Here is a 26,085-nt window from a genome sequence, read left to right on the forward strand (position 1 = left end):
TAGTAAATAGTGGTCCAAAAATGACATGGTAGTGTGATGTATTGTGTATGGTTGCCATTTGTCATATATTTTGCACAAGCTACTAAATATTCTCAAAATGCATATTATCACTAAATTGGCTGCAGGAATTAAGCAAATTAGATTACTTATGAAGCGAATTACATCAGTTATTTTATTACAATGGCAGATTGTCACAAATCATCATATGCATACAGTATATTTCACATATGTAGCATGTTTACTATTGCAAAAAAAAATAGGACATTTTGAATTCCAAACAGACACATTACAAAAGTTAAAATATTACAAGTTAAAATGTACTATCTTACATGGGACATGGCATTTCCTAGCCCAATAATGGACTGACTATAATGAGCCCAATGTTACTCCTTAGTCCAAGGACCTTACAGGTTCTGTTAAAGGTGAAGTGGCTCTGGAAACCAAAACAGCCAAATACTCCATCTAAACGTGAATCGATTCTCAATTGCGGTACGGTTTTAGAAAAATAAATCCCACTACTTTCACATCACATCAAAAATAATTTCACAATTTCAAAATACACACTTAAAGTACACTGTTTTAACACAGTTGCATCCGGCCATATTTTATAGTGACAACACGTGTGTGGCGTCCATCGTTTACACACAGACGATGAAGATATTGAATTAACACAAGTAGTCCACTCTGTCTTCCGTAAACAAGCTCTGTAACATGGAAATATGGCAATGTGGGAACCCTAACCCTATAACAGTGTGTATCAATTCAACTTTTTTTATTTTTTTTTTAAAGGTAAGGTCCTTATGCTTCCAAAACCGTACCGCAAGCTATGCGTGTTAATGTTCAGACCGAGTGTCGGGGGGGGGGCACTTAACAAAACCCCCCCATTACAGAAGACGCCTCTTCTCCAATGATTAGTGTGCAATGTAATGGAACAGAATAAAGATCAAAGGCTAGGCATTTCCTGAAGCACATACTGTACAGTCATATTAGGATCCACAATCAATAAAAATAAAAATTTCATGTCAGAGTCAAGAAAGACAACGATTTAAAATTGTATAACACTTTGATAACTATTATTCTTATTGGGCAAGTTCAGATAGTCCTAGCCCAACAATAGACTAAAGGAGCCCAATGTTATTCCTTATGGTCCAATGGCATTACATGTTCTGTTTAGAGGTGAAGTGGCTCTGGAAGACAAAACAGACAAATACTCCAACTAAACATGAATCGATTCTCAATTGCAGTACGGTTCTAGAAAAATAAAGTTCTCTACTTTCATGTCACATCAAAATAATTTCACAAATGCAAAATACACAAAATAACACTGTTTCAACACAGTTGCAGCCGACAGTATTTTTCAGTGACGACATGTTTGTCATCTTCCATAACTAATTAGCACTCTGTCTTCCGTATGTTTTCCCTAAACTAGTGCTATAACATGGAAATACGGCCATGTGGGAACCTTAACCCTACAAAAGGTGTGTATCAATTTAGCCTTCTTGCTGATATGAAAGATAAAGTCCTTATGCTTCCAAAACCGTACCGCAAACGATGCGTGTTAAATGTTCAGACCGAGCGTCGGGACTCTAAACAAAACTCTTCCGTACAGAAGACGCCTTCGTCCAAGGACTCTTATTTTATAATAGAATAGAAATGCCAGTCATGATCAAGGGCTAAGGTAGTCCTTCCTGTTTTTATCTATTTGGTTAATACAACACAGGAATGCGTTCAGTAGGAAACAACATTGTAATTATTGTTAGCCCAGAAGTGCGATTGTTTATGGTGTGCTGGCTGCATGAAATCTTGCGATTTAAAACGGTAATGCCGAACCCATATTGATCAGGCCACACCGACCAAACGGGAGCAATCATACCTCAAAGAATGTTGAAGAACAGTGCGTATCATTTTTTGGGGTAGAAACGTGTTGTTCAGAACAAACCGTCTCACAACGTCGCATACTATTGAACCCCCCAGTGTCACTCTGCATCGAGGAAAGCCATCCTCTTGGCCACTCCCTCTTCCCCAAACTTTTTCTGGAGTTCTGAAGGATCAGCTGACAGCAGCAGGCGGTCGTCATGACGTTCCCATCGAGGGCCCTGCCGGACCCTGTTCCCTACAATAATACAATATACCTTTAGTGTTCATATGTTACAGTGAACAATACGTGTCTTCTGTTCATTAACCCCCTACATAGCATACACAGGTAAGAGAAACACAGGGTCAAACCACAGTGAAGCGAACCTGAATAGAGCGCATGTTATGGGTTAAATGCCTTGCTCAATGTTTTTTGGGGGATTTGAACCCAGCAGCCTTTCAGATCAAATCACCATCATTTTTTCCCCAATCTGGGACTCAAACCGGCAACTTTACCGCCACCTCCTTAGTCACTGGGTTACCTACCTACAATAGGCATCATCAGTGGGTCTCTCAGGGCAGCGGAGACATCTCCACTGTTTTTCAGGAGTGCCTTGGTGACAGCGACCAGCCCCAGTTTGGATTCCCTCATCAGGCTGAGGACCAGCTGCTTGGCCTCCTGGAGCTGGAGTTGGGTAAAGGGCTGGGAAGGCTCCTCTTCCTCCGCCTCAAATCGTATCAAAACAAAATCAAAGCATTTAAAAAATAAATAAATAAATCGCTGCACATTTTACAGTTATATAATAAGAAGTAAAAGCAAACAAGAAACAGTAAAAGGGAAAAGAACCAAAAACACAATGTTTAATAAAAACAGCATCACTGAAGCTAAAAAAGTTATTGAAAAACCTCAATGGAGTCTGTCCCTTCTTACCTGTTGGGAGTCACGCTCAAACAGGAACAGGTGAGGAACCGTAGAAGTGGACGGGATAGCAGGGTCTTTCGGGACATGGATACTCGTTGCAGGTGCATTTGGGACCGACCCACTCATTGAGGGACCACTGGCCTCAGGTAGTTGGTTCTCAGGCTGGGTCTCTGAGCTCTTCTCTCGGGCAGCAGGCTGGGGCTGTATCTGAGCAGAGCTATTCTCTGTCTGGGTGGCAGCTACTGGTGTCTGGTTCTCCCGGCCTGGTCCTGGGACTAGTGCAGGGGGAGGGCCAGCAATCTCAGCCAGGTCTGGAGTTTCATCGTCATCCTCATCCCCTGACTAGGAAAGGGAAACAAGTGTCAGTACTAGGAACCAAACAGACAGTAATGTTTGTTTTCATTTTCTGTTGCAAAACCTTTTGCTACATTGTGCACTAAGAGACTCCACCAGCCCTCTCCTCCTGGGGGCAAACACACACATCCCCAGACTGAGGCAGCAGCCTCCATGTCACTTAAAAGAGCCAGGTTAAATAGTGGAGCCCACTGGCATTCTAATACAGGTCCATGTTCAATAGGCTAAACAATAAATACAGTCAGCTTTTGTATTCAGTATGAGTGAGGACAGGTTTTCCCGATCTGTCCAGAGTTCTTCCTGATTCTAGGTCCTAAACATCAGAGATTGGACGACAGGGTTCTTCCTGATTCTAGGTCCTAAACATGAGAGATTGGACGACAGGGTTCTTCCTGATTCTAGGTCCTAAACATCAGAGATTGGACGACAGGGTTCTTCCTGATTCTAAGTCCTAAACATCAGAGATTGGACGACAGGGTTCTTCCTGATTCTAGGTCCTAAACATCAGAGATTGGACGACAGGGTTCTTCCTGATTCTAGGTCCTAAACATCAGAGATTGGACGACAGGGTTCTTCCTGATTCTAGGTCCTAAACATCAGAGATTGAACTACAGGGTTCTTCCTGATTCTAAGTCCTAAACATCAGAGATTGGACGACAGGGTTCTTCCTGATTCTAAGTCCTAAACATCAGAGATTGGACGACAGGGTTCTTCCTGATTCTAGGTCCTAAACATCAGAGATTGGACGACAGGGTTCTTCCTGATTCTAGGTCCTAAACATCAGAGATTGGACGACAGGGTTCTTCCTGATTCTAGGTCCTAAACATCAGAGATTGGACGACAGGATTCTTCCTGATTCTAGGTCCTAAACATGAGAGATTGAACTACAGGGTTCTTCCTGATTCTAAGTCCTAAACATGAGAGATTGGACGACAGGGTTCTTCCTGATTCTAAGTCCTAAACATGAGAGATTGAACTACAGGGTTCTTCCTGATTCTAAGTCCTAAACATGAGAGATTGGACGACAGGGTTCTTCCTGATTCTAGGTCCTACATGTGTAATAACTAGCCTAGGTGTCACAGATTATCATACCTCATCTGACCCCTCAAATTCTCTCACTGCACTCTCGAGGATGCCCAGTTTTCGCTTGGTGGACTTTTTCTTTCCCAGCTGCCCCTCTGTCGTGTTGGAGGTTGTTGCTTTCTCTCCTGAAGCAAGAACAAAATACATTTTTATAGCTAACAGAGAGAGACAAAGACAGAGAGAAAGTGAAAGAGAGAGTGTAGAGAGAGAGAGACAGAGAGATCTAGAGAGAGGGGTAGTCCTATCAGTTGTTCAACTCTAACTCTACCTGACGTAACAGCTGAATCCCTTTTCTCCAGGACCTCCGCCACTGCTCCACTATTTAACCTGGCTCTTTTAAGTGACGGGGTAGCTGCTGCCTCCTCAGTCTGGGAATGTGTGCGTTTGCCCCCAGGAGGAGAGGGCTGGTGGAGTCTCTTAGAAGGGACCAGCTGGGGTGTTGTGGTGTCAGACTGGGCTGGTGGCTCTAGCTGGGGCGAGGGATCTCTCTCTGGTTCCACAGTTGGTTCCTCTGTTCCCGGTCCTTCAGGACAGCACTGAGCCTGGTCTTTCTGAGGGGACATCTGTGGGAGTTGGAGACCAGTGTCTGATGTTGATGCCTGAGGGAGTTCGGATTCAGAGGAAGTCTTAGAGGCGTCTGACTCTTGGGTCAACGGCATAATAATATCAGGCTGTGGAGAGTCTTTCTGAAGTGAAGAGGTCTGTGGTGGGATGTCTTTCTCAGACGAGTTCCGTCCTTTCTCCTCCGAAGCAGCAGCAGTAGCGACAGTTTTCCTTCCCCTGCGGTCCTGAGGCTCAGGTTGTCTGTGAATGAGCTGTTTAAGGTAGCGGTCCTTCATCGACTGCCAGCTGTGACAGGTCAGACCCTTCTTCGCCATCTCCTGCCATACCCTGTTCCCTCGCGACTCACGCTTGTGCTCACAGATGTACGTCATAATGGCCTTATCCTCCTCCAGAGTGTAGCCCATACGTCCCCTGCTACCTACGCTCTGTTTCGCTGACCTGGTCTGGACGTTCACCTGTACATAGGGAGAGAGTTTATTCATGTATCATTCCACAATGACACAACAATTGAGTTCCAAAAATATTGGGACAGTGACAAATTTTTTGTTGTTGTGTTTGGCTCTTTACTCCAGCCCTTTTAAATGATGCAATGACAATGAGGTTAAAGTGCAGACTGTCATAGAATATGTTTCTAAACACGACTACATTAATGTGGATGCTACCATGATTACGGATAATCCTGAATGAATCGTAAATCATGATGAGTGAGGAAGTTACAGACGCACAAATATCATACCTCCCCAAAAATGCTAACCGCCCGTTATTATAATGGTGAGAGGTTAGCATGTCCTTGGGGGTATGATATAAAATGCTAACCCCTCCCTGTTATTGTAATGGTGAGAGGTTAGCATGTCCTTGGGGGTATGATATAAAATGCTAACCTCCCCTGTTGTTGTAATGGTGAGAGGTTAGCATGTCTTGGTGGTATGATATAAAATGCTAACCTCCCCTGTTATTGTAATGGTGAGAGGTTAGCATGTCCTTGGGGGTATGATATAAAATGCTAACCCCTCCCTGTTATTGTAATGGTGAGAAGTTAGCATGTCTTGGGGGTATGATATAAAATGCTAACCTCCCCTGTTATTGTAATGGTGAGAGGTTAGCATGTCTTGGGGGTATGATATAAAATGCTAACCTCCCCTGTTATTGTAATGGTGAGAGATTAGCATGTCCTTGGGGGTATGATATAAAATGCTAACCTCCCCTGTTATTGTAATGGTGAGAGGTTAGCATGTCTTGGGGGTATGATATAAAATGCTAACCTCCCCTGTTATTGTAATGGTGAGAGGTTAGCATGTCTTGGGGGTGTGATATAAAATGCTAGTCTCCCCTGTTATTGTAATGGTGAGAGGTTAGCATGTCCTTGGGGGTATGATATAAAATGCTAACCCCTCCCTGTTATTGTAATGGTGAGAGGTTAGCATGTCTTGGGGGTACGATATAAAATGCTAACCTCCCCTGTTATTGTAATGGTGAGAGGTTAGCATGTCTTGGGGGTATGATATAAAATGCTAACCTCCCCTGTTATTGTAATGGTGAGAGATTAGCATGTCCTTGGGGGTATGATATAAAATGCTAACCTCCCCTGTTATTGTAATGGTGAGAGATTAGCATGTCCTTGGGGTTTTGATATAAAATGCTAACCTCCCCTGTTATTGTAATGGTGAGAGATTAGCATGTCCTTGGGGGTATGATATAAAATGCTAACCTCCCCTGTTATTGTAATGGTGAGAGGTTAGCATGTCTTGGGGGTATGATATAAAATGCTAACCTCCCCTGTTATTGTAATGGTGAGAGGTTAGCATGTCTTGGGGGTGTGATATAAAATGCTAGTCTCCCCTGTTATTGTAATGGTGAGAGGTTAGCATGTCCTTGGGGGTATGATATAAAATGCTAACCTCCCCTGTTATTGTAATGGTGAGAGGTTAGCATGTCTTGGGGGTACGATATAAAATGCTAACCTCCCCTGTTATTGTAATGTTGAGAGGTTAGCATGTCTTGGGGGTATGATATAAAATGCTAACCTCCCCTGTTATTGTAATGGTGAGAGGTTAGCATGTCCTTGGGGGTATGATATAAAATGCTAACCCCTCCCGGTTATTGTAATGGTGAGAGGTTAGCATGTCTTGGGGTTATGATATAAAATGCTAACCTCCCCTGTTATTGTAATGGTGAGAGGTTAGCATGTCTTGGGGTTATGATATAAAATGCTAACCTCCCCTGTTATTGTAATGGTGAGAGGTTAGCATGTCTTGGGGGTATGATATAAAATGCTAACCTCCCCTGTTATTGTAATGGTGAGAGGTTAGCATGTCTTGGGGTTATGATATAAAATGCTAACCTCCCCTGTTATTATAATGGTGAGAGATTAGCATGTCTTGGGGGTATGATATAAAATGCTAACCTCCCCTGTTATTGTAATGGTGAGAGATTAGCATGTCTTGGGGGTATGATATAAAATGCTAACCTCCCCTGTTATTGTAATGGTGAGAGATTAGCATGTCCTTGGGGGTATGATATAAAATGCTAACCTCCCCTGTTATTGTAATGGTGAGAGGTTAGCATGTCTTGGGGGTATGATATAAAATGCTAACCTCCCCTGTTATTGTAATGGAGAGACGTTAGCATGTCTTGGGGGGGTATGATATTTGTGTGTCTGTAACTTTGTCACTCATCATTATTGACGATTCATTCAGGACTATCCGTAACAATGGTAGCATCCACGTTAATGCATTAGTGTTTAGAAACAAACAGCAAATGCATCCAACAAGTTTGTACAGTCACCAGCTTGATGTAGTCATTGTAGGCTATGAATATGGGACCAAATACTAAACTTTTGACTACTTTAATACACATAAGTGAATTTGTCCTAATACCTTTGGTCCCCTAAAATGGGGGGGGACTATGACTATAAATACTATCAAATAAGTCAGCACTTTAACCTCAGTCATTTTATCATCCAAAGTACTGAAGTACAGAGCCAAACCAACACAAAATGTGTCACTGTCCCAATATTTTTGGAGCTCACTCTAAATTACGGCATCCCCCACCCACCACCTTGTTAAAAAAATCCTTCTCTATATCCTGGGGAGAACCCTTCTCTATATCCTGGCGAGAACCCTTCTCTATATCCTGGCGAGAACCCTTCTCTATATCCTGGCGAGAACCCTTCTCTATATCCTGGCGAGAACCCTTCTCTATATCCTGGCGAGAACCCTTCTCTATATCCTGGGGAGAACCCTTCTCTATATCCTGGGGAGAACCCTTCTCTATATCCTGGGGAGAACCCTTCTCTATATCCTGGGGAGAACCCTTCTCTATATCCTGGGGAGAACCCTTCTCTATATCCTGGGGAGAACCCTTCTCTATATCCTGGGGAGAACCCTTCTCTATATCCTGGGGAGAACCCTTCTCTATATCCTGGGGAGAACCCTTCTCTATATCCTGGCGAGAACCCTTCTCTATATCCTGGCGAGAACCCTTCTCTATATCCTGGGGAGAACCCTTCTCTATATCCTGGGGAGGACCCTTCTCTATATCCTGGGGAGAACCCTTCTCTATATCCTGGGGAGAACCCTTCTCTATATCCTGGGGAGAACCCTTCTCTATATCCTGGGGAGAACCCTTCTCTATATCCTGGGGAGAACCCTTCTCTATATCCTGGGGAGAACCCTTCTCTATATCCTGGGGAGAACCCTTCTCTATATCCTGGGGAGAACCCTTCTCTATATCCTGGGGAGAACCCTTCTCTATATCCTGGGGAGAACCCTTCTCTATATCCTGGGGAGAACCCTTCTCTATATCCTGGCGAGAACCCTTCTCTATATCCTGGCGAGAACCCTTCTCTATATCCTGGCGAGAACCCTTCTCTATATCCTGGCGAGAACCCTTCTCTATATCCTGGGGAGAACCCTTCTCTATATCCTGGGGAGAACCCTTCTCTATATCCTGGGGAGAACCCTTCTCTATATCCTGGGGAGAACCCTTCTCTATATCCTGGGGAGAACCCTTCTCTATATCCTGGCGAGAACCCTTCTCTATATCCTGGCGAGAACCCTTCTCTATATCCTGGGGAGAACCCTTCTCTATATCCTGGGGAGAACCCTTCTCTATATCCTGGGGAGAACCCTTCTCTATATCCTGGCGAGAACCCTTCTCTATATCCTGGGGAGGACCCTTCTCTATATCCTGGGGAGAACCCTTCTCTATATCCTGGGGAGAACCCTTCTCTATATCCTGGGGAGAACCCTTCTCTATATCCTGGGGAGAACCCTTCTCTATATCCTGGGGAGAACCCTTCTCTATATCCTGGGGAGAACCCTTCTCTATATCCTGGGGAGAACCCTTCTCTATATCCTGGGGAGAACCCTTCTCTATATCCTGGGGAGAACCCTTCTCTATATCCTGGGGAGAACCCTTCTCTATATCCTGGCGAGAACCCTTCTCTATATCCTGGCGAGAACCCTTCTCTATATCCTGGCGAGAACCCTTCTCTATATCCTGGCGAGAACCCTTCTCTATATCCTGGCGAGAACCCTTCTCTATATCCTGGGGAGAACCCTTCTCTATATCCTGGGGAGAACCCTTCTCTATATCCTGGGGAGAACCCTTCTCTATATCCTGGGGAGAACCCTTCTCTATATCCTGGGGAGAACCCTTCTCTATATCCTGGCGAGAACCCTTCTCTATATCCTGGGGAGAACCCTTCTCTATATCCTGGGGAGAACCCTTCTCTATATCCTGGGGAGAACCCTTCTCTATATCCTGGCGAGAACCCTTCTCTATATCCTGGCGAGAACCCTTCTCTATATCCTGGGGAGAACCCTTCTCTATATGAAGTTACCTTTACGCTGTCAGGCTTGAAGCGATAATCCTCCACCTCCAGCTGCAGGTTCTTCTCCATACAGTCCCGGATGTACTGGGTGGACACGTACCAGTGGGCTGCCGAACCCGTTACGGACCCCATCTCCTCTGGGTCTATCAGTAGGAAAGCCCCAGGCTCCTGGGCCCTGCACACCAGGCCTCCACCTGCCTTGATGATGGGCTGCAGGTAAACCTTGGTGGGGCCGGGACGAAGGAAGAATCGCATGGGTTCACCGTCTACCGTCAGGAACAGGACAGGGGAGATGGGAGAGGACATACCTCCTAATCTGGACGACATGGTTGAAGGAGCCTATAGGAAAAGTACAAAATAACTGCAGTTTCAATAATATGGATGGATTTTAGATATTTGGAAATGGAGACACCTCGTCAGTTGTACAACTGAATGTATTCAACTGAAATATGTCTTCCGCACTTAACCCAACCCCTCTGAATCAAAGAGGTGCTGTAGGGGCTGCCTTAATCGACCTCCACGTTTTCGGTGCCCGGGGAACAGTGGGTTAACTGCCTTGCTCAGGGGCAGAATGACAGATTTTTACCTTGTCAGCTCGGGGATTTGATCTTGCAACCTTTCGGTTACTGGCCCAACGCTCTAACCACTAGAATACCTGCCACCCCAATAATAATTTGTTCTTAACTGACTTGCCTAGTTAAATAAAGGGTAAATAAAACATTTAAAATATAGCCCCACAGGGTAAGAGCTCCTGTGGTCAATGGCTCCACCTGGTGGAAGGTATATTAAAAAGGAAAGTGCAATATTAAAATATTTTTCAGTATTAGGAGTTCAAAGCCATCTGGATGTAGAGCTATAGAACATTTGATCTGAATAAATTACCACAGCTGTAAAAGGATACATATTTAAAAACAACCCCACAACACCTGTCTGTAGACCTGTAGCTCATCAGGACAGTGATCTATTGAAATGAACACGAAATAGTAGGAAATAGTCATGTATAAATCAGTGCAATGGAAAATGGCAATTCTAATGGGTAGGTCAATGACCTAACATGGGTTTACAGGTAGACATATGTCATTTGGATAAGAAACGATTGAAAATTAGATATGTACGTGGGAAAAAAAAAAAAAAACCACTGTTGTTACATGTCATTTCAGCAAGCTATTGTTTAGATTGTTCTGAAATTGTTTCTGTAGTTAGAAACACATAAGATTGGCATTTCTGAAACTTTCTTTTGTGGAAATTAAATGTTACATTGGGGAAATTAAGCTCACTGATTCAAATTGGCCATTTTAATTTATAGAATTTAGATAATATTTAGTAAATATACTACCAAACATCCAATTCAGACCAAACTTCTTCCGACTAGGGATGTGACAAATGGATTTTTTAAAAAACATTTAAACAGCCATTTATTTATTTTTTAATGATAAGAATGTGAATGTGAATTCACAACGCAACTGCACTGCTGCCAGCAACGGTTTGGGTCTCATGGTGTGTCCCTTTCAGATGGCTAAGCATTACTGACCTGTACTACCACTACTGACCTGTTCTACCACTACTGACCTGTACTACCACTACTGACCTGCACTACTGACCTGTTCTACCACTACTGACCTGTACTACTGACCTGTACTACCACTACTGACCTGTACTACTGACCTGTTCTACCACTACTGACCTGTACTACCACTACTGACCTGTACTACTGACCTGTACTACCACTACTGATCTGTCCTACATTACTGTACCTGAATTCTTCCACAAAGTTTGTATTTCCTTCTCATTTAACTTCTGAAAGTATTGCATACAGGACTTCGCTGACTCCAAAATAATTGATTCCTTGACTCCATGCACATAGAAACACATTGTGCTTATTTTGGACAGATTTTGGCGAGCTGAGAGAGTGAACCCTCTCACTTCGCTTCTTCCTCTCTGACGAAGTTGACTACAAATACTAAGTTGCCAATGACTTTGCAATTGTTACAAACAAGCGAACGGTTAAAAAAATATGTCTGCATTAAAAGATACACATAATACAGGCTTTTAGCCTATATATTTAAATCGTATTGAGTTATATTTTGCTAATTGTAGGCTACTGTCAAATTTTTTGTCTCAATATATTTCATCATGTGTAACATGTGCGCAAAGGTTGACGTGCTAAATCGTGATTTAGTGCATTATAGGATAAGCATTACAATACTTCGCCTCAATATTTGCAGTCATAGGTGATAATACTGTATCTCTGTAGGAGCTGATCCATCCTCAGTATAGTGGAACAATTCTAATGCAAAGGTAACATTTGAATGGAGAAAGCGCTGCCTTTCTTTAAAACACTCGTAAACCTAAATGATATCGCTATAGGGAAGCCGGGCCATGTGAGTTAGAGAAGAGACCTGTGTGAAGCTAGCCACAATAAGGATAAGACACAATAGTGGAATTTGCGTTTCGCCTTCAGGTCCCCCATCGAAAGTGATTCAAATGGATACAAATAGTGTAATCATGCCATATTTGGGCTAGATAATGCTAAACAAGGTTGGAATACTGTTATATAAATTAAACAAAAGACAATCCTTTTACACCAAAAGTTTTTTTTAAATCAGTTTTGTTGATTGTTGATTGTGGGTGTATTAGACTACAGAATTATAGTGGGGGCATACTTATATCGTACTGTACAGCTTTACCTATGGTTCTTGTGTCCATGGATTCGGGTATCAGTGTACTTGGTGACACCCAGATTACAATTCTGAAGTTTACACAAATATTTGCGTCGTAGCTCATATAAGGGAACTTTAACTGTGGGAAATAACCTCACAATACATCCTATTTTTGCGTATTGAAATTCATATTGAAAATGTACAGCCTTCCCTATGGATCTTGGGTCCATGAAATGGGGTATCAGCCTACTCACTGACACCAACACATTACAACTGTGGAAAAAGTTGTATTAGCGTCGTAGCATTTACCGCAGAAATGTAAAACCGATGTGAAATGAGCCACATTAAACTCACCAGTATGGTGTATTGAACATTCATATTGAAATGTACAGACTTACCTATGTATCTAGGGTCCGTGAAATGGGAGTAACGTTACTAGCTAAGTGACAACTCTTCAGAGTTGTATTCTGTAGGTGTCATTGATTAGGCTGATAACCCGTTTCATAGACCTGAGATCCATAGGTAAGGCTGTACATTTCCTACTGCACAGACAAGTAGGGTAACCTATGAATATATGTGGAGACTGGGGCAGTACCGAGGTAGCTAGCTACCGGTAGCTAACTAGTGGCTAGCTTGCAAACACTGAAAGTTGTGGATAGAAGCTGCAGTACGAAAATAACTGATAATAATCATATCAAACAGCTAGAAATTAATTCGTACAAGTGTTGCGAGAAAACCTACCTGATGTTTTTTTTTAAAGATTGATCATCCAACTCGGAAAATACCAACAACTTTCAAATATCACGTCCCGAAGTGAAATGCGCATGCGTCATTCTCTTCTTCTGCATTGACAGACGGAACGTGACATGTTGTCGACCTGCGGTTTGCTGACTTCCGCCACCTGGCGGAAGCTGAAGGATTTCAACTAGATGGCGACAAAAGTAAAACAAATCTCTGCTCATTTACTGACTATTATGGGTAGTATTCATGAAGCGTCTCAGAGTATGACTACTGACCCCCCCCCCCCCCCCCCCCCCCCCCTCCACTAACCTGTCAGAGCTTTGGTTACTAAGAGGGGATTTAATGTTTGTTTTGGTTAGGATGAGATACCCCCTCTGCTGACAGAGCAGATAATAAAACTCTAGACCCTGGATTTACCTGTCACCAACATTCTAGAGATGTTCTGAATCTCTCTCACACACACACACACACACAGCGCACACACACACAGCGCATGTACACACACTCAGAGAGAAGCACATGGACGCATACGTGCGTGTTACATCATGAGGTGTATATAAACGTCACATATACTGTTTCCCAATAGATCATGCCCACTGCCATAGCCTACCGAAGAGAATGACCACATCCCAAATGGGGCCCGATTCCCTATATAGTACACACGTTTTGACCAGGGTCCATAGGACCATGTAGGGAAAGGGAGCAGCCATTGACTCCTCATGGAAAAAGATTAAAAGGAAATGTGAGTAACAAAAGTGTGAGTGAGTGTCTGGACATAATGAGAGATTTTTATTTTATTTAACTCAGTTAACCTGTTTAGGATAGGGGGCAGTATTTTCACAGCCGGATAAAAAACGTACCCGATTTAATCTGGTTATTACTCCTGCACAGAAACTAGAATATGCATATAATTATTTTATTTGGATAGAAAACACCCTAAAGTTTCTAAAACTGTTTGAATGGTGTCTGTGAGTATAACAGAACTCATATGGCAGGCCAAAACCTGAGAAGATTCCATACAGGAAGTGCCCTCTCTGACCATTTCTTGGCCTTCTATAGCCTCTTTATCGAAAATAGAGGATCTCTGCTGTAACGTGACATTTTCTAAGGCTCCCATAGGCTCTCAGAAGGCGCCAGAACGTGGAATGAGATCTCTGCAGTCCCTGGGCGAAAAACAGTAGGGGTTTTGGAAAGTGGTCGATCTGAGAACAATGACACGGGCGTGCGCGTGCATGTGAAGACTCCATTTTCTATTTTCAGTGTTTGAACGAAAACAAGGTCTCCCGGTCGGAATATTAGCGCTATTTTACGAGAAAAATTGCATAAAAATTGATTTTAAACAGCGTTTGACATGCTTCGAAGTACGGTAATGGAATATTTGGAATTCTTTTGTCACAATACGTACCGGCACGTCACCCTTCGGATAGTGTCTTGAACGCAAGAACCAAAACAACATTGGGTGTTGAAGTAGAAGTCCATTATGACGAAGAACAGCAAAGGTAATCCAATTTTTCTTAGTTTGGTGAGTGCCAAACTTGGTGGGTGTCAAAATAGCTAGCCATGTTGGCCGGGCTATCTACTCAGAATATTGCAAAATGTGCTTTCACCGAAAAGCTATTTTAAAATCGGAAACCGCGATTGCATAAAGGAGTTCTGTATCTATAATTCTTAAAATAATTGTTTTGTTTTTTGTGAACGTTTATCGTGAGTAATTTAGTAAATTCACCGGAAGTTTTCGGTGGGTATGCTAGTTCTGAACGTCACATGCTAATGTAAAAAGCTGTTTTTTGATATAAATATGAACTTGATTGAACAAAACATGCATGTATTGTATAACATAATGTCCTAGGAGTGTCATCTGATGAAGATCATCAAAGGTTAGTGCTGCATTTAGCTGTGGTTTTGGTTTTTGTGACATTATATGCTAACTTAAAAAATGGGTGTCTGATTATTTCTGTCTGGGTACTCTCCTGACATAATCTAATGTTTTGTTTTCGTTGTAAAGCCTTTTTGAAATCGGACAATGTGGTTAGATAAAGGAGAGTCTTGTCTTTAAAATGGTGTAAAATAGTCATATGTTTGAAAAATTGAAGTTTTGGGATTTTTGAGGAGTTTGTAATTCGCACCATGCTCTATCATTGGATATTGGCGAGGCGTTCCGCTAGCGGCACATCTAGATGTAAGAGGTTTTAAGAACAAACTCTTATTTTACAATGACCGGGGAAACAGTGGGTTAACTGCCTTGTTCAGGGGGGAGAATGACAGATTTTTACCTTGTCAGCTCGGGGATTAGAGCCAGCAACCTTTCGGTTACTTGACGAACGCTCTAACCACTAGGCTACCTGTAGTACACTTTTTACTGAACATGTAATCAAAATAGGAGGAGGTTGAAATAATGACTGAAACATCAAGGGCCATCATATAGCTAGCAATTGGTTCCTTTAAGATACCCTCTGTGTGTTTAATTGATTCCTTTAAGATACGTGTGTTTAAGAGTTTAGAAGCTGTTGAGACTGTTAATAGATATATAGTTTATAAATCAGTAGTAAACAGTTATAACTCAATGGTTGTAATAATCCAGATTTTATTATATTTTATTTGACAAGACTTTGAAGTAACTAATTACCTTTTATTGTTGACCAGTTTCTGTATTCGTTCACAGTAATTAAAACGATTAATTCGTTTATAGTTACCTTCGGCTTTTTTGAGAGTTCTTAAGTTCCACATTGCTTCTGTGATTTATTTAGTTAGGTGACCAACTTTTTGTTTTTTTGTCATTTTTATTTTTCAGGTGGGAGTTACAGGTACAACAACAATCAAATAAATGCATAGAAAGATTCCCCCCAGTCCCCATTATAACTTCTAATAGTTAGTGTATCAACTGGTTAAATGGAAAAGACTGATGTGGTTGTCACTTCTCTGACTGATTTAGATTCAAGAGGCTATCATTCATTAGAAACATAATAGAAGGAAAGCATTGAATATTTCAATTCATGCACTCTCGAGAATTAATTGTGTAACTTTGCCCCAACAGCATTTAAGCAGTGGTGTAAAGTACTTAAGTAAAAAATACTTGAAAGTACTACTTAATAAGTCATTTTTTGGGTGGGTATCTGTACTTTACTTTACTATTTATATTTTTGATTACTTTTACTTTTACTTCACTACATTCCAATAGAAAATGATATACTTTTTTACTGGCTATCCGTAAATTTAAAAAACAAGAAAATTATGCCGTCTGGTTTGCTTTATATAAGGAATTTGAAATTATTTATACTTTTACTTTTGATACTTAAGTATATTTTAGCAATTACATATACTTTTGATACTATACTTAAGTATATTTAAAACCAAATACTTTTTGACTTTTACTCTAGTATTTTACTGGGTGACTTTCAGTTTTACTTGAGTAATTTTCTATTAAGGTATCTTTACTTTTACTGAAGTATGATGATTGGGTACTTTTTCCACCAGTGCATTTAACTGTAGGTCACTCCCCACATCAAATGAACGAATGTGCCTACCTGATTTATGGAACACACTGAACAGCTGGGAGTTGAAGCCAATTTCATCGTAAAAATGTTTCCTTGGTATTTACTGTGAACAAACTAAAAATGTATAAATTGATGGTTCGGATTATGGGATGCCAAAGTCAATATTTTTCCATATTTTGTTCCAGTTAAAGCGTGGTTCCAATTCAATTACATCTGTGGACCGTACTTTTTGAATGGCTAGCTCAGAATATGATTTTTCCAAAAGTTGATTATTTACTACAGACATCAGTCCTTTCGGGAGCCCTGATAACTTATTTATTAGTCCCATCAGTGGATGGTTCGGTAGTTGGGTTTCCTAAAAGACTCCATAGGCCAGCATAGATTATGTAAATTGTAAATATCGAGAAAAAAAATGAGTTGCTTGGTAATGTATCTTTAAAATCTTGGAAGGTTCTCAAACCATTACTTTCCATGATATCGCCAAGGATACGGATTACACATTTGGACCATTGGGGGGATGTAAAAGGTTGCCCTCCAGATCACAAGGCATTATTGTGAAATATTGGAATATGGGCCATTTTGATTCCCAGTTACATCGTTTTTCAATTTTGCGCCAAATAGAACTTGTGTGAGCAATAATTGGACCAAAGTGTAGTTTACATTAAGGGATATACAATGGAGATCACCTCTTCCAGGACAATAGGAGACACCATATTACATTGTAAGGATCGGACCCTTTTTTTCAATTTTCGCCTAAAATGACATACCCAAATCTAACTGCCTGTAGCTCAGGCTCTGAAGCAAGGATATGCATAGTCTTGGTATCATTTGAAAGGAAACACTGACGTTTGTGGAAATGTGAAAGTAATGTAGGAGAATATAACACATTAGATCTGGTAAAAAGATAATACAAAGAAGAAAAAAAAAGTTGGGTATTTGTTTTGGACCATCATTTTGAAATGCAAGAGAAAGGCCATAATGTATTATTCCAGCCCAGGTGCAATCTAGATTTTGGCCACTAGATGGGGGCAGTCCATGTACGTTTTAGACTGATCCAATGAACCATTGTATTTCTGTTCAAACGTTTGTATCAAGACTGCCCAAATGTGCCTCATTTGTTAATTAATGTTTAAAACTGTGCACTCTCCTCAAACAATAGCATGGTATTATTTCACTGTAATATCTAATGTAAATTGGACAGTGCAGTTAGATGAACAAGAATTTAAGCTTTCTGCCAATATCAGATATGTCTATGTCCTGGGAAAGTTTCATGTTACTTACAACCTCATGCTAATCGCATTAGCCTACGTTAGCTCAACCGTCCCGCAAGGGACCCATCGCTCCTGAAGAAGTTTTAAGGGATATATCAGTGAAGACCACCTTTTCCATGCCAATAGGAGACACCATATTTCTCCCTAGAATCATGTCTTAAAGCAAATTTTAGGATGAGGCGAAAAGCTAGAGCCTGGAAATAAAGTTTTATGTTTGCTATGGATCGTCCTCCTTCGTCTTTCCCTCTTTGTAAATGTATTACCTTTGACCTTTGACCTTGCCATATACAGTACCAGTCAAAGGTTTGGACACCTCATACTACTTGTTTCTTAATTTTTACTATTTTCTACATTGTAGAATAATAGTGAAGGCAAAGGGTGGCTACTTTGAAGAATCTCAAATATAAAATATATTTTGATTTGTTTAACACTTTTTTGGTTACTACATGATTCCATATGTGTTATTTCATAGTTTTGATGTCTTCACTATTATTCTACAATGTAGAAAATAGTAAAATAAAGAAAAACCCTTGAATGAGTAGGTGTGTCCAAACTTTTGACTGGTACTGTGTATTTGTTTCCTTCTCTACATACCTACCAGTCTGACTGACACCAGCCAGGCAACATACCTACCAGTCTGACTGACACCAGCCAGGCAACATACCTACCAGTCTGACTGACACCAGCCAGGCAACATACCTACCAGTCTGACTGACACCAGCCAGGCAACATACCTACCAGTCTGACTGACACCAGCCAGGCAACATACCTACCAGTCTGACTGACACCAGCCAGGCAACATACCTACCAGTCTGACTGACACCAGCCAGGCAACATACCTACCAGTCTGACTGACACCAGCCAGGCAACATACCTACCAGTCTGACTGACACCAGCCAGGCAACATACCTACCAGTCTGACTGACACCAGCCAGGCAACATACATTTACATACATTTACATTAGCAGACGCTCTTATCCAGAGCGACTTACAAAATGGTGCATTCACCTTATGATATCCAGTGGAACAACCACTTTACAATAGTGCATCTAAATCTTTTAAGGGGGGGGGGGGGGGGGGGTTAGAAGGATTACTTTATCCTATCCTAGGTATTCCTTAAAGAGGTGGGGTTTCAGGTGTCTCCGGAAGGTGGTGATTGACTCCGCTGTCCTGGCGTCGTGAGGGAGCTTGTTCCACCATTGGGGTGCCAGAGCAGCGAACAGTTTTGACTGGGCTGAGCGGGAACTGTGCTTCCTCAGAGGTAGGGGGGCCAGCAGGCCAGTGGTGGATGAACGCAGTGCCCTTGTTTGGGTGTAGGGCCTGATCAGAGCCTGAAGGTATGGAGGTGCCGTTCCCTTCACAGCTCCGTAGGCAATCACCATGGTCTTGTAGCGGATGCGAGCTTCAACTGGAAGCCAGTGGAGAGAGCGGAGGAGCGGGGTGACGTGAGAGAACTTGGGAAGGTTGAACACCAGACGGGCTGCGGCGTTCTGGATGAGTTGTAGGGGTTTAATGGCACAGGCAGGGAGCCCAGCCAACAGCGAGTTGCAGTAATCCAGACGGGAGATGACAAGTGCCTGGATTAGGACCTGCGCCGCTTCCTGTGTGAGGCAGGGTCGTACTCTGCGAATGTTGTAGAGCATGAACCTACAGGATCGGGTCACCGCCTTGATGTTAGTGGAGAACGACAGGGTGTTGTCCAGGATCACGCCAAGGTTCTTAGCACTCTGGGAGGAGGACACAAGGGAGTTGTCAACCGTGATGGCGAGATCCTGGAACGGGCAGTCCTTCCCCGGGAGGAAGAGCAGCTCCGTCTTGCCGAGGTTCAGCTTGAGCTGGTGATCCGTCATCCACACTGATATGTCTGACAGACATGCAGAGATGCGATTCGCCGCCTGGTTATCAGAAGGGGGAAAGGAGAAGATTAATTGTGTGTCGTCTGCATAGCAATGATAGGAGAGACCATGTGAGGATATGACAGAGCCAAGTGACTTGGTGTATAGCGAGAATAGGAGAGGGCCTAGAACAGAGCCCTGTGGGACACCAGTGGTGAGAGCGCATGGTGCGGAGACAGATTCTCGCCACGCCACCTGGTAGGAGCGACCTGTCAGGTAGGACGCAATCCAAGCGTAGGCCGTGCCGGAGATGCCCAACTCGGAGAGGGTGGAGAGGAGGATCTGATGGTTCACAGTATCAAAGGCAGCAGATAGGTCTAGAAGGATGAGAGCAGAGGAGAGAGAGTTAGCTTTAGCAGTGCGGAGAGCCTCCGTGACACAGAGAAGAGCAGTCTCAGTTGAATGCCCAGTCTTGAAACCTGACTGATTAGGATCAAGAAGGTCATTCTGAGAGAGATAGCAGGAGAGCTGGCCAAGGACGGCACGTTCAAGAGTTTTGGAGAGAAAAGAAAGAAGGGATACTGGTCTGTAGTTGTTGACATCGGAGGGATCGAGTGTAGGTTTTTTCAGAAGGGGTGCAACTCTCGCTCTCTTGAAGACGGAAGGGACGTAGCCAGCGGTCAAGGATGAGTTGATGAGCGAGGTGAGGAAGGGGAGAAGGTCTCCGGAAATGGTCTGGAGAAGAGAGGAGGGGATAGGGTCAAGTGGGCAGGTTGTTGGGCGGCCGGCCGTCACAAGACGCGAGATTTCATCTGGAGAGAGAGGGGAGAAAGAGGTCAAAGCACAGGGTAGGGCAGTGTGAGCAGGACCAGCGGTGTCGTTTGACTTAGCAAACGAGGATCGGATATCGTCAACCTTCTTTTCAAAATGGTTGACGAAGTCATCCGCAGAGAGGGAGGAGGGGGGGGAGGGGGAGGAGGATTCAGGAGGGAGGAGAAGGTAGCAAAGAGCTTCCTAGGGTTAGAGGCAGATGCTTGGAATTTAGAGTGGTAGAAAGTGGCTTTAGCAGCAGAGACAGAAGAGGAGAATGTAGAGAGGAGGGAGTGAAAGGATGCCAGGTGCGCAGGGAGGCGAGTTTTCCTCCATTTCCGCTCGGCTGCCCGGAGCCTTGTTCTGTGAGCTCGTAGTGAGTCGTCGAGCCACGGAGCAGGAGGGGAGGACCGAGCCGGCCTGGAGGATAGGGGACAGAGAAAATCAAAGGATGCAGAAAGGGAGGAGAGGAGGGTTGAGGAGGCAGAATCAGGAGATAGGTTGGAGAAGGTTTGAGCAGAGGGAAGAGATGATAGGATGGAAGAGGAGAGAGTAGCGGGAGAGAGAGAGCGAAGGTTGGGACGGCGCAATACCATCCGAGTAGGGGCAGAGTGAGAAGTGTTGGATGAGAGCAAGAGGGAAAAGGATACAAGGTAGTGGTCGGAGATTTGGAGGGGAGTTGCAATGAGATTAGTGGAAGAACAGCATCTAGTAAAGATGAGGTCAAGCGTATTGCCTGCCTTGTGAGTAGGGGGGGAAGGTGAGAGGGTGAGGTCAAAAGAGGAGAGGAGTGGAAAGAAGGAGGCAGAGAGGAATGAGTCAAAGGTAGACGTGGGGAGGTTAAAGTCACCCAGAACTGTGAGAGGTGAGCCATCCTCAGGAAAGGAACTTATCAAGGCGTCAAGCTCATTGATGAACTCTCCAAGGGAACCTGGAGGGCGATAAATGATAAGGATGTTAAGCTTGAAAGGGCTGGTAACTGTGACAGCATGGAATTCAAATGAGGAGATAGACAGATGGGTCAGGGGAGAAAGAGAGAATGTCCACTTGGGAGAGATGAGGATTCCAGTGCCACCACCCCGCTGGCTCGATGCTCTAGGGGTATGCGAGAACACGTGGGCAGACGAAGAGAGAGCAGTAGGAGTAGCAGTGTTATCTGTGGTAATCCATGTTTCCGTCAGCGCCAGGAAGTCTAGGGACTGGAGGGTAGCATAGGCTGAGATGAACTCAGCCTTGTTGGCTGCAGACCGGCAGTTCCAGAGGCTGCCGGAGACCTGGAACTCCACGTGGGTCGTGCGCGCTGGGACCACCAGGTTAGAGTGGCAGCGGCCACGCGGTGTGAAGCGTTTGTATGGCCTGTGCAGAGAGGAGAGAACAGGGATAGACAGACACATAGTTGACAAGCTACAGAAGTGTTGTTTCTTGTATTATTGTCTCTTGTGTCTTTAGAGAACTGTTTCACTTTGATATCCTTTTTCTTCTGTCCTGATTTTCTCTTTCTTTTCTTCTGTTAACATACCTACCAGTCTGACTGACACCAGCCAGGCAACATACCTACCAGTCTGACTGACACCAGCCAGGAAACATACCTACCAGTCTGACGGACACCAGCCAGGAAACATACCTACCAGTCTGACTGACACCAGCCAGGAAACATACCTACCAGTCTGACTGACACCAGCCAGGAAACATACCTACCAGTCTGACTGACACCAGCCAGGCAACATACCTACCAGTCTGACTGACACCAGCTCTACAGTCATTATGGGGTATTGTGTGTATATTTAATCAATTTTAGAATAAGACTGTAACTTAACAAAATGTGGGAAAAGTCAAGGGCTCTGAACACTTTCCAAATGCACTGTACCTATCAGTCTGACTGACACCAGCCAGGCAACATACCTACCAGTCTGACTGACACCAGCCAGGCAACATACCTACCAGTCTGACTGACACCAGCCAGGCAACATACCTACCAGTCTGACTGACACCAGCCAGGAAACATACCTACCAGTCTGACTGACACCAGCCAGGAAACATACCTACCAGTCTGACTGACACCAGCCAGGCAACATACCTACCAGTCTGACTGACACCAGCCAGGAAACATACCTATCAGTCTGACTGACACCAGCTCTACAGTCATTATGGGGTATTGTGTGTATATTTAATCAATTTTAGAATAAGACTGTAACTTAACAAAATGTGGGAAAAGTCAAGGGCTCTGAACACTTTCCAAATGCACTGTACCTATCAGTCTGACTGACACCAGCCAGGCAACATACCTACCCATCTCATCAAACATCTTAATTCCTAGATCTCGTCTTCATTGTTCTTTTTTTCTTCTTCTTCCCTACCTATAGAACCTATTCCCTCCAACAACATTCCAACAACAAACACATTGTGATTGCGGGCCAGTTTCCCTAACTCCAGCTGGAGTAGCCATCTGGAGGATCAGTTCTGGTCTAGAATTCATAGTTCCATACTCTACAGCAGTTCAGCTGCCGTGGGATACAAATACCAGGTCTGTACTGTGGTCTGTACTGTGGTCTGTACTGTGAACCTGTGGGCCTGTGGACCTGTGAGGTTGTGACATGTTGCTGTGGTCTGTACTGTGGTCTATACTGTGGTCTGTACTGTGGTCTGTACTGTGGTCTGTACTGTGGTCTATACTGTGGTCTGTACTGTGGTCTGTACTGTGGTCTATACTGTGGTCTGTACTGTGGTCTGTACTGTGGTCTGTACTGTGGTCTGAACTGTGAACCTGTGGGCCTGTGGACCTGTGAGGTTGTGACATGTTGCTGTGGTCTGTACTGTGGTCTGTACTGTGGTCTGAACTGTGAACCTGTGGGCCTGTGGACCTGTGAGGTTGTGACATGTTGCTGTGGTCTGTACTGTGGTCTGTACTGTGGTCTGAACTGTGAACCTGTGGGCCTGTGGACCTGTGGACCTGTGAGGTTGTGACATGTTGCTGTTGGCTGCTGTGGTCTGAATTCCGGGTCTATCTGTCTCCTCTGGTTTCAAGGAAAGACCACTGCAACAAAGGGCTGATCCACCTCTGATCTGCTGTGTGCTACAAGACTGTGTTAGCCCACTGAGCTAATCATTTCTCTTACCATCCTCTGAGTGTCCAGTGGTATTATATGATCTTATATGACATCGGCAACTTTCTCACCTGAGCCGGAAATAGATCATCAACCTGGAATAAAGAACATTCCATCTCCATTATACCATGTAGTTCACCCAAAATAGCAGCCAGCATAGTTCCATTTCAATCACATGAAATGCCACGATCGTTCATTTGTCTTGTTTTTTTTTTTTCTTCAGGAAGTGAGCTAGGTCTGGTTACCGTAAAAAAAAAATCTTCAGGAAGTGAGCTAGGTCTGGTTACCGTTAATTGTGGATGATGTAATGACCTTAGAATGTAGAATGTGGAATAGCTAGGATAGAATGTGAAATGGGTTCTAAAAGGGTGAATATCTGGGATTCTTACTGGAGCTATGTCAACACACATTGGTTATTGTTAGCCCCACGGTCATTCATCAGTAGACAAGTAGTATGAGATTAGGGTCTGAGGTATCTTAACGCTTGCCAGCAACTCTGTCTGTGTGTGTGTGTGTGTGTGTGTGTGTGTGTGTGTGTGTGTGTGTGTGTGTGTGTGTGTGTGTGTGTGTGTGTGTGTGTGTGTGTGTGTGTGTGTGTTGACTAACAGTGACATGCTTCGTTTATGGGCTTCACGGCAATGCAGAGAGAAAGAAAATAGAGAAATAATAGAAAAATAACATGAGGAATAAATCCACAATGAGTAACGATAACTTGGCTATATACACGGGGTACCGGTACTGAGTTGATGTGCAGGGGTACCAGTACTGAGTTGATGTGCAGGGGTACCAGTACTGAGTTGATGTGCAGGGGTACCAGTACTGAGTTGATGTGCAGGGGTACCAGTACTGAGTTGATGTGCAGGGGTACCAGTACTGAGTTGATGTGCAGGGGTACCAGTACTGAGTTGATGTGCAGGGGTACCAGTACTGAGTTGATGTGCAGGGGTACCAGGTAATTTTGTTACGTTAAAAACTTATTTTAAAATTGATACAATTGTTTTTTCCCCCTCATCAATCTATACACAGTACCCCATTATGACAAAGGAAAAACAGGTCTTTAGAAATGTTTGCTAATTTATAAAAAAATTAAAATTGAAATATCACATTTACATAAGTATTCAGACTCTTTACTCAGTACTTTGTTGAAGCACCTTTGGCAGCGATTACAGCCTCGAGTTTTCTTGGGTATGTCGCTACAAGCTTGGCACACCTGTATTTGGGGAGTTTCTACCATTCTTCTCTGCAGATCCTCTCAAGCTCTGTCAGGTTGGATGGGGAGCATCGCTGCACAGCTATTTTCAGGTCTCTCCAGAGATGTTAGATCGGGCTCAAGTCCAGGCTCTGGCTGGGCCACTCAAGGACATTCAGAGATGTGTACTGTTTTGTCTTGGCTGTAGGCTTAGGGTTGTTGTCCTGTCGGAAGGTGAACCTTCGACCCAGTCTGAGGTCCTGAGCACTCTGGAGCAGGTTTTCATCAAGGATCTCTCTGTACTTTGCTCCGTTCATCTTTCCCTCGATCCTGACTAGTCTCCCAGTCACTGCCACTGAAAAACATCCCCACAGCATGATGCTGCCACCATCATGCTTCACCGTAGGGATGGTGTCAGGTTTCCTCCAGACGTGATGCTTGGCATTCAGGCCAAAGAGTTCAGTCTTAGTTTCATCAGACCAGAGAATCTTGTTTATCATGTTTTTCATGGTCTGAGATTCCTTTAGGTGCCTATTGGCAAACTCCCAAGCGGGCTGTCATGTGCCTTTCACTGAGGAGTGGCTTCCGTCTGGCCACTCTACCATAAAGGCCTGATTGGTGGAGCGCTGCAGAGATGGTTGTCCTTCTGGAAGATTCTCCCATGACCACAGAGGAACTCTGGAGCTCTGTCAGAGTGATCATCGGGTTCTTGGTCACCTCCCTGACCAAGGCCCTTCTCCTCTGATTGCTCAGTTTGGCAGGGCGGCCAGCTCTAGGAAGAGTCATGGTGGTTCCAAACTTCTTCCATTTAAGAATGATGGAGGCCATTGTGTTCTTGGGGACCTTCAATGCTGCAGAAATGTTTTGGTGCCCTTCCCCAGATCTGTGCCTCGACACAATCCTGTCCTGGAGCTCTACAGGCAATTCCTTCAACCTCATGGCTTGGTTTTTGCTCTAACATGCACTGTCAACTGTGGGACCTTATATAGGCAGGTGTGGGCCTTTCCATATCCTGTCCAATCAATTGAATTTACCACGGGTGGACTCCAATCAAGTTGTAGAAACATCTCAAGGATGATCAATGGAACAGGATGCACCTGAGCTCAATTTCGAGTCTCATTTGCCAAAAAATCTAAATAACCTGTTATCACTTTGTCATTATGGGGTATTGTGTGTAGATTGATGAGGGGAAAAAACAATTTAATCCATTTTACAATAAGGCTGTAAAGTAACAAAATGTGGAAAAAGTTAAGGGGTCTGAATACTTTCCGGATGCATTGTAGGTAGGGATAAAGTGACTTGGCAACAGGACAGATAATAAGCAGTAACATAAATGTACAGTATTTGATGAGTCAAAATATTTAGTACAA

At 43.6% G+C, this 26,085-nt stretch overlaps 1 protein-coding gene across 1 annotated transcript; it reads right to left on the reverse strand.

Annotated features, from left to right (window-relative positions):
• Positions 1-158: 158 nt before the first annotated feature.
• Positions 159-13,102, reverse strand: terf2ip (telomeric repeat binding factor 2, interacting protein). Its single transcript, XM_082967717.1, has 7 exons — positions 13,013-13,102; positions 9,621-9,950; positions 4,482-5,232; positions 4,223-4,338; positions 2,786-3,118; positions 2,401-2,581; positions 159-2,113 (listed from the first exon to the last, which is right to left on the reverse strand). Exons 2-7 carry the CDS (start codon positions 9,936-9,938, stop codon positions 1,977-1,979), a joined length of 1,836 nt encoding a protein of 611 aa, XP_082823843.1. The 5' UTR covers positions 9,939-9,950; positions 13,013-13,102; the 3' UTR covers positions 159-1,976.
• Between the last annotated feature and the right edge of the window lie 12,983 nt (positions 13,103-26,085).

This window comes from Salmo salar, chromosome 22 (genome assembly GCF_965601325.2).
Source record: "Salmo salar chromosome 22, fSalSal1, whole genome shotgun sequence".
NCBI classification, from domain to species: Eukaryota; Metazoa; Chordata; class Actinopteri; order Salmoniformes; family Salmonidae; genus Salmo; species Salmo salar.